Genomic DNA, 10,107 nt, shown 5'->3' with positions numbered 1-10,107 from the left:
ACATAAGCTTGTAACAGGCTTAGGACTAAGGGTCTGGCAAGCCCAAGGGGGCACCGGCAAGGAGAACTCGAGTACCTTTTTAGAACCTAAACCGGGAGAGTGCAGGGAATTAGAGCTCACCCCAAGACCTCATTCCAAACCCTAGGCTGTTTTATTTCCTACTTTATTTTCGGCTCAAAAGCATGCGAACTAGACAAATATGCGGTTAGGATTTGTTTGAAATTAGCATGCGGGATAGAGATCATGTCCGGGTAGAAATTAAAGCATGTGAGGTAGATATCATGTGGGGTAGGATTTTTCATTTTTTATTGTTTTGATTTACCTCACTAACCCTTTTATTTTTTGTTCTATTTTATTTTGTGTTCATCGTTTGCATCATTTAAAACGATGTGTTGATCCACCAAAAATGTGTTTGTTAAACATGAATAATCTGCATTAATGGACGAATGGGTTATAATACAAAGAGATAAAAAACAAAAAAACTCAGAAGTCCAACCGTGGTCAAAGAATACTCAAAGGCAAAGTTACAGGGGCAATACGAGGAAAAGGTCACTGACCCGGTCGATCCTTTCGAAAACTACAAGAACAAGATGGTAAAACACTAGCTGAACTGGATGTCATTACTGACGAATTCAAGAGGCAAGCTTCGGATAATTTCTCTCGATGGAAGGCTCCAATGACACTTTCGTTAGAAACAAGCTCGGTAGAAAGTGAAAGTCGAAGATGCAGTCCTTCGAGATCTTTTTTTTTTGGGCAAGCATCTCATTATTTGCACATTTTAGCCAAAGGAGCCGGAATGGTGCAACAGGATATTCAACTAGTGAAAAAGACGAATTAACTTGTCAGAAGCTGTACAAGATTTGTACCATCAAAAGAGTTTTTTTGTCTCTTCAGACGTAACACTTTTGTCACCAATAAGGGTTATTCAGAATAACAGGCACATTTTTTGGATCAATGCCTCGGACATTTCATGCATCACATATTTAGACATTTTGCATTTCTTATTTTCTTTGCATTTTGTTATTTTCTTTGCATTCACATTAACTAATATATACATGTCTCATCAAAAGGAGTAAATACTGGATACACCGCCTCAAGTATTGGACACACCCCATCCACATAACACTCGTTTGAAGAAGAAGAGGATAGAAGCCATAATTACACAAATCGAGGAGAATATGTTAAAACTACAAAAGGAGCTAGAAGACAAAATAAACCAGAACAGTCGAAATACTCTAGAAACAATCACAAAGAACCAAGAGTCCTTGGTTGATCAGATCGTTGCCAAGTTAATTGGCCTACAACAGACCAGTGCGCCTGGGGCAGGTTCATCGGAAGGGGTAACTATACAACCTACCCCACAAGTGGTTATCTCACCTGAAATCTTACCAGAACTTCGAGGGGACTCATCTGCTGCAAAATCAAAGCCCTTGTCCTCTGTATTTAACCCTAAGAACAATCCGGGTTATTACCATGTACCGGATTTGGATGAAGAGGAAAAGCGAGGAAGATGGAGGAAAAAATCAAACAATTGGAGGACCAAATGAATATAGTCAAGGAGACCGTGACTACCATGAGATCGATGCAACGGAACTTAGTCTAGTCCCAGACTTGGTTCTTCCCCCGAAATTTAAGTCCCCGGAGTTCGAGAAGTTTGACGGGAATAGTTGCCCATCCGCGCACATCACCATGTTCTGTCGAAAGATGACAGGATATGGAGGAAACGACTAACTCCTGATCACTGCTTTAGGATAGTCTGTCGGGCTCAGCCATTCGGTGGTACAACCAGCTAAGCCGATCAATATCAAGACCTGGAAAGACCTGGCCAAGTCATTTCTGGAACAATACAGCATAACAATGATATAAGGCCAGATCGAGTTATGCTACAAAACATGGAAAAGAAGCATAACGAGAGTTTCAGGCAGTACGCAAAAATGGAGGGACTTGGCTGTGCAAGTTCATCCACCGTTAGATGAAAAGGAAACCCGGAAAATTTTCGTGCAGACTCTGAAGGCTCCATACTTCGGGCACCTAGTGGCCATCACGTCAGGAAGCTTTTCAGACTTGGTTATGGCCGGAGAAATGATTGAGTCGGCCATAAAGCAAGGCAAAATTAAGGATGGGGAAGCCAGTAAGAAGCCTCCTATGAGGGAGAGGGATGGAGAGGTTAACAACATCAAACACTCCAGCAAAGGTGTTACAATCTCCAGCCCAAAATCAACTGCAGCTGTACCGTTAGGTACTTCTAAACAAGATTCCAGGAGAGAAAGGGAACATTTCGACCCAATTCCCATGACCTACAAAGAGCTTTACCAGCAACTTCTTGACACCCATGTGGTGTCACCATATCCAGTAGAACCCATGAAGCCCCATACCCCAAGTGGTATGATGAGAATGCGTATTGTGAATATCACGGCGGAGTCCCAGGGCACACAATTGAGAACTGTTACGCATTCAAGAGGGTTGTACAAAAGATGCGTAACCAGAATTGGATCGACTTCAACAACTTGGGGGCATCCAAGTGAGGAATATCATTTCATCATTTGAGGCATTCGTTTGACTTTGTTTTTCTTCCATTTTTTCTCAAGTTTTGTAAAGACATCTTAATCAAATTTATGTTACTTTAAAAGATGTTAAGCAATGGATCATATTTGCAAATTTGCAATTCTTTGCATATCATTTGAATTAAGAAACTCTGTAAACGGTTCAAAGTTACGAATCTTTGACGAAGTAACATGATTTAAAACAAGGACTTTGACCTTATCCAGAATATACCCTCAAACACCATTCTTGAATTAACCAATCTTCCTTTCATAAGGTACGGACAACATGGGGCATCATTTGCATATGACAATTACTATGTTTTTTTATTTAAGATGTTCAATGACGATGAAAGAGTCGAGTAAGTGAATCTAGTTTAGGTCAGTTGCTTGAAAATTGAACTCTAAAGATGAAATTGTTGACTTTCAACAAATACCTAGGCTATAACAGGTTCTTCTTAACAATCTTAAGAAATTAAATCCGTAAAAACTGAGCTATTCCACTAAGGCAATTGGTTATAGAGGAAAATTGAAAGCCCTGGCCTTATGAGTAAATTACGTTCAAACCATGACATTGCTCGGACACTTGGCAATTTGGTGTTTGCTCCACTGCTCTTGTCAGGCTGAAGACTCTGTGATGAGATGAACCCTTCAGTTAACTTGATAACTGTGATTATAATATTAAGCTGTCCCTCTAAAGCAATTGGTTAAACACCCCGGCTTTATGGATTCAGCTAGTCAGATAACGCCAAATTAAATCAAATTTATCTAAGCAAGAAATTTTCGGTAAAATGGACTAAGGGAGTTAAGGAACACCTGTTATAGTTGACTACACACAAGCACTCAAGAATTTCATTTTTAGACCGATATTTTTTGCACTGCCTTGTTGGAAGAGCCTACAAAGCTTGAACAAATGAAAAATTTCAGAGGACTGAGATAAAAGGTCTAGTAATTGATCATGCTAGTTGCGTCATTTTGTCCGCACCCAATTAAAGTGCCAAAGCATGTGGCGATATTTAAAAAATGACATTTTTTACCAAAAAAACATTAGAAAGGAGGCCAACCTAAAGCCGACTTGTCCCTTTGAACATTTGTCAAAGATTTGTAACTCTGAAAGCATTAAAAGAGCTCTTGATTCCTTTGATATTTTTTGAACTCACATTTACAATTTGATTCAATTGCGAACAATACTTTACATTTCTCTCTCCTGAAACAAGAAAAAGGAGAAAAACATTTTCAAACAGAACGATCTCAGATATGAAATGTCTGTAAAGCCCAAGCTCGAGAAGCAAATGGGGCACGATCGATTCCATGGACCAGATTGGCAGGCAAAGCACGAGACTCCATCCAAGAAATAAACATAATTTATTCATGCATGCATCTTAGACATACTTAGGTGCATCACATTCATCATTTTAGCATACATAATTTTGCAGCTTTCAGAGTCAAGCTTCGACTTCAGGAGGAAGGTTACTCGACTTGCAAGCACCTTTAAAGAACGATGGTGTAACTCAGCAGCAAGAAGCTACACCTCAACCGACTTTACATATATACGGATCTCAGAACCAATTTCAGATGGGTTCGAGAACCAATTCAGATCAAATTCAGGTCAGCTCAACTCAACAATGAGCAACAGGTTTCCAATTAATACTTTCAAGCCAGATTTCAATTCCACGACGGAAGATATCCGGCTGTCAGAATTTATCAGTAGGTTTTCCCAGACCAGCTTAGGGGAACCACCTGAAGAATCATGACCGGCTTCGACCCGTTAAGGGAAGCCATTTTTAAAACAAATCATTTACAGCATAACTCAAGGCTAGAAGGGTATCTGTGACCAAAAGACCTTTGAGTTCGACTACGCTCAGCTCCAAGGCAATCATTTGCAGCATAGCTTAAGTCGAGGAGGGCTATCTGCCAAAGACCTTCGAGTTCGATTACCTCAGCTCTGAGGCATATCATTTGCAGCACAACTTAAGTCTAGAAGGGTTGACTGCCAACAAAAGACCTTCGAGTTCGACTACGCTCAGCTCTAAGGCACATCATTTGCAGCATAGCTTAAGTCGAGAAGGGCTATCTGCCAAAGACCCCGAGTTCGATTACACTCAGCTTCGAGGGCACATCATTTGCAGTATAACTTAAGTCAAGAAAGGTTATCTGCCAACAAAAGACCTTCGAGTTCGACTACGCTCAGCTCTAAGGCACATCATTTGCAGCATAGCTTAAGTCGAGAAGGGCTATCTGCCAAAGACCCCGAGTTCGATTACACTCAGCTTCGAGGGCACATCATTTGCAGTATAACTTAAGTCAAGAAGGGTTATCTGCCAACAAAAGACCCCGAGTTCGATTACACTCAGCTTCGAGGGAACATCATTTGCAGTATAACTTAAGTCATAAAGGGTTATCTGCCAACAAAAGACCTTCGAGTTCGACTACGCTCAGCTCCAAGGCACATCATTTGCAGCATAGCTTAAGTCGAGAAGGGTTATCTGCTAAAGACCTTTGAGTTCGTATATTCAACTTAGAGGCAAATCAAGCTTACAGAATAGCTCAAGGCAAGAAGGGTTATCTGCCAATAAAATTGTTGAGTTCGATTCCAATCAGCTCGATGACACCTCAATCACACTATTGTCCGGCTGCAATCAAGGTTTTCAAGTCGAGAAGAATACCTGGGTTAACCGCGCCTTAGTGACAAAAAAACTGCTTTCCGACATCATAACTTAAGTCGAGAAAAGTCATCTGTTGACGAGGACCTTTCGAGTTCGGTTTTATTCAGCTCAAAGGCCTATCAATCACATGGTGGAGTCAAGGAACTGCTTTACAGTCGAATTTTTAACCAATGTCTTTAAACCGAGAAGAAGACCGAGGTTGACCACAATTGGGCAATAAGAAGCCGCATCCAGATTCAAATTTTAAACTACGTTTCAATTCCATATCATTTCAAGATGAACTCGACTTCGCGACGGAGGAGCCATCCGTAACTCAATTCGACAAGGAGCTATTTTTCAACCCCACTGAACGAAAATTTGCGTCTTTTTATCTTTGTCCTATTTTTCATTCCACGAAAAAGAACAAAGAGGGGCAGCTGTAGACGCTCATTTTCGTCCATATATTTTTTTTATACATATATATTATATAGTTTGCGAATGTTTTTGAAATACATATAATATATATATAATTTTGAAAACGGTTTTTGAAAATATATATTATATAATTTTTGGAAAACTTTTTTGGAAACATATAATATATGATTTTGAAAACATTTTATATATATATATATATATATATATAATTTGAAATATATATTATAGTTTTGAAATCATTTTTAAATATATATATATTAAAAAAACATTTTTGAAAACATGTAATATATAATTTAAAACATTTTTAAATATATATATAGTTTTTAAAAATATAGTTTTTAAAAATATATTATATATTATATTTTATTATTATTATTATTCTTTTAATTATTATTTTTCTTATTTATTTATTTCTTTTTTTTTCTGATCCAGGGTCCAAGTCCAATAAGGGTCCACGTCCAACCAGCCCAGGTCTAGTAGGGTTGCAAAACCCTAATCTATCAAGATAACAAGCACAGTGCCGCATATGATCTTGGACCGTTGGATCTGACCCAATCCAACGGTCGAGATCAAGCATTCCAGAAGATTTGAAGTCACCGGTTAACCGAGGATCTCGGCGGCGTGCAGCACCAAAATCGGAGCTACTCGGACTGAACCATCTGAGATCACCGAGAACAACCCCGGAATATCCGGGATCGACCCCGTCATCACCGGAAACAACCCCGTTGGGGGATGTATAAATACCAACACAGAACACAGGAACAAAACACGAGAATCATCAACAACCGAGAGCAAAACAGTGAGTCCACAACCATCAATACAAACAACATCAACAACAGAGCCATAAAAAACCCGAAGCGAAGTACAACAGAAATATCAAAGCAAAACACAAAGCATAACATTCACCAACAAAAATGACAAAGGCCGAAGCCTTTCTCTCGTCCATAAGAGCGAAGAGCGGCACCGGAGAGGACGGAACCACTGGAAGACGAACCATACGACGGAAGAGGGGTAAAAACAGAAACCTTATTTTTTAGATCTACGTCGGAAAAAGCAATTTTAGGTGGTTTTGGGTTCGGATCCGGGCTCTCGTGGGTGAGGAGAGCGCTTTGGGTGTTTTAGGTTTGCTCGGCCACCGTCGGCGATAGCCGGCATGGTGGCCGGAAATCGCCAAGGGAGAGGAGGCGATAGTGTTCTCTGGTTGAGAGAAATGAGAGCTTGGAGAGAATTGTGAAAATGAAGGGGAGAAGAGTGATTTCGGGTATTTATATACCGAGGACTAATGTGCAATTACAGGATTTTTAAATCTTCTCCGCCATCCCTCGAACTTCGAATCATTTTACAATCTGGTCACTGTATGCAATTTGGCCTCTGAATTTTCGATTTATTCAATTCAGTCCCTACTTTTAATTTACATTTTTTTCATAATTTGACCCCTAACTCTTTTTTTATTTTGCTGTTCAATTTTAGTACCTGATTAATCCATCCATTTTAATTTGTTTTAATTTAGTCCTTTAATTTTTTTTCCTTTTAATTTTAGCATTTTTTAGTCATTCATTTTATCTTAATTTTAATGTGTTGTAAATAATTTATTACTTTTAAAATCTAGCATTTGTATTATTATTATTTTTTCCTTCCTTTTATTTATTCAATATTTACTTTTTTCTTTCTCTTTCCCCTAACAATTTTGACTTTGTAGAGAAATTCCAATTGATCAAAGGCGAGTAATTCGAATCGAGTAATTTAAATTTTCTAATTTTCGCTATAAAGACAACCGACAAATTAATTGGTACCGAAAGGGCGGTTCAAGGATGCTAATCCTTCCTTGACCGTAACCGACTCCCGAACTCGACACGTTTCTGGTACAACGCAGATCAGGTAAGATGGTGTCCGGCCCACCTAAATTCGTTTCAAAGTGGTCGGTGGCGACTCCAACCCGATCAATTCAAGTCGAAGCCCAATTCCGGGCCCAACCCGAAAGACGGTTGCGACAGTTTGATATTAAAATAAAAACAAATTACGGCAAGAAAAAATTTTAAATATGAGATTCAAATAAATTATAAAAATATAATTAATTAAAGTTGAATTATATATTAATTATTTTTTGGAATTAAATCTTTTTTTCCCTGAATCATATATGTGCGGAAACAAGTTCCCACTTGGGGAAATCTACGCGTCAGACAACACTAATTGGTTGACTCTGATGATAAAGATTGGATTTTTCTAAAATTCTTCATCCCAAATGGTTAATAAATAGATATTTTTTCAAAACTCTTTTCTCTTTTAATGACGCGTATTTTATTTTTTTAAAATATATAATATATAGATTTATACAATTTTTTTATTTAATGGCATGTGTTTTATTTAACTTTAAATTAAAATAAATAGATTATTTAAAATAAATTTTTCAAAACGTGTATATCAAATAATAATCCTAAATCCAATACAAATTCTATTTTTTTATTAGTCTATTATAAAACAAGAAAAAAAAAAGATTTTGTTTCTTGTCAAATGTTGTAAGAATTATCTTGTCTTCAGACGTCGAGTTTAAATAGCTGTGTATATGTAGGATGTGTACATATTATTAATGATTAAAAATATTATACTATCATGCAATTATTATGAGTATTAAAAGGATCCGAAAGACATCCCATTACAAGACCGATAGTTGACTGAAGAAATAATAATGAAATTGCAAAAAGTGGATGTAATTTCCTTGCAAATATCATTTGGGGGGGACCAAATTAGAAGTTTCAAAATAAACGGAGGCTAATGTTTATTGGCAATTCTTTCCACAACTTAATTTCTTGGTAAATTCCATTTTGTAAATCACACGTTTCACAAGGACTATAAATAGAAAATAGTTGTACAGCTAAAATCATAAAAAATACTAAATGGGGAAAAAGTTGGTTTGTGAGCTTCAAGCAGGCGATCACATCTACTGCAAAAGAAGGGGAGGCCTCTATGATCACCATGGTTTGCTTCTCTTCCTTCTCATATAATTTTATTCATATATATATATATATATATATATATATATATTATCGGATAAAAATAATAAACGGTTAAAGTTATGTATTTGTCAATCGAAACTCTCCCCTGAAATACTCCAAGAAACCATTCCTCTTGGATTCCAGAGTTCTCCAAAATCTATTTTTAAGGCGCTCACACCAGCAAAATGACGCACTTTATTATCAATGCTCAACGATATAACTTAATCAGAATCTCACTCCTTTACCCCTCACCAACATGTACAACAGGACATGGTATATCCACTACGTAGGAATACAAAATTCTGACATATAAAATGGCTATCTGCCCCTTCAGTTTGAAACAATATGCAGGTTAGGACGCCGAGTGAAGTCCAGAATGTTTGAAATTGATGACGGCCATTTACATTTACAACACAACCCATCCTAAGCATGGTAGTCGCAAACAAATGACTCACACAGCAGGGTTTCTTATTAAGCAGCACCTCATTCCTATACAGCCAAATGGACCAACCCTATATATATATATATATATATATATATATATATATATATATATATATATATATTAACCATTAATAATAAAATTGAATATAGATCAAGACAAACATTAGTATTTCGAAATTAAAAATAATATCTTAACTAGATTATAACTACATTTTAAACCAATAATTTTTTGATGTTTTCAATTGAGTCCTCAGGAATCTATGTGGGTGACAATATGGTGATTCATCTGGCTGGAAAGGCAAAGAAGATTCAACCGTATACATGCAAGGAATGCATAAACAAGGGGGTTATCAATGGCGAAATAGCAAAAATCTGCATTTATTGCTTCCTTGCTGGCAAAAAGCTTAAGGTCTATGAGTATGGCGTTTCCTATTTCGAACACAAATTCAAAAAGAACGGTACGTGCTGCATACGCGCCGCCAGGCCACCACACGAAGTCCTCGCCTCCGCCGCCCATTTGCTCGAACACGGCGGCTTTGGCAGCTACAACCTCTTATCGAACAACTGCGAGGACTTCGCCGTGCATTGCAAGACGGGCTTTGCCGAAAGTAAACAGATCATGGGCCATATTAAACGACTGACGTTTATATTTCCGGTTGTCGGTGCGATTGCTACTGTTCCTCTTGCGGCGGCTTATGCCGTGAGCAAGGGGATCACCGCCTCCAAAAGGCATCACAGCTTAACTTAAATGCATCGGCGGTCTTTATACTACTTCTAATTTAAGATTCATACGTTGTTGTTGTGACTTCGATTTCTCATATTACTTTTGTTTACAGCAAATAAACGGATACATATTTTCAATTTTTTTAATTTACTCATTGAACTTTCAAATTACTCATATTTTGACCGCTTTTAATTATTTTATTATTATTTCATATGATGTGACATTTATTATTATTATTTTCATATGATGACATTTAATATAAAAATAATTTAAAATATAAAATAAAAATAAAAGGTGGTCGGACGCCATTATTGCTCATCGTTGAC

The 10,107-nt window shown here is 37.4% G+C and overlaps 1 protein-coding gene across 1 annotated transcript; it reads left to right on the top strand.

Annotated features, from left to right (window-relative positions):
* Nucleotides 1-8,514: 8,514 nt before the first annotated feature.
* On the top strand, nt 8,515-9,805 carry LOC120151304 (lecithin retinol acyltransferase-like). Its single transcript, XM_039163820.1, has 2 exons — nt 8,515-8,596; nt 9,312-9,805. Exons 1-2 carry the CDS (start codon nt 8,515-8,517, stop codon nt 9,803-9,805), a joined length of 576 nt encoding a protein of 191 aa, XP_039019751.1.
* Nucleotides 9,806-10,107: the final 302 nt, after the last annotated feature.

The sequence above is a fragment of the Hibiscus syriacus genome, unplaced genomic scaffold (genome assembly GCF_006381635.1).
Source record: "Hibiscus syriacus cultivar Baekdansim isolate YM2019G1 unplaced genomic scaffold, ASM638163v2 tig00002799_pilon, whole genome shotgun sequence".
NCBI classification, from domain to species: Eukaryota; Viridiplantae; Streptophyta; class Magnoliopsida; order Malvales; family Malvaceae; genus Hibiscus; species Hibiscus syriacus.
This window is presented reverse-complemented; position numbering and strand designations above follow the sequence as displayed.

Coding starts and splice junctions, on each gene's coding strand:
- LOC120151304 (XM_039163820.1), top strand. CDS start 8,515: ATGGGGAAAAAGTTGGTTTGTGAGCTTCAAGCAGGCGATCACATCTAC. Junction 8,597..9,311: donor AGGCCTCTATGATCACCATG/GTTTGCTTCTCT, acceptor TTGAGTCCTCAG/GAATCTATGTGGGTGACAAT.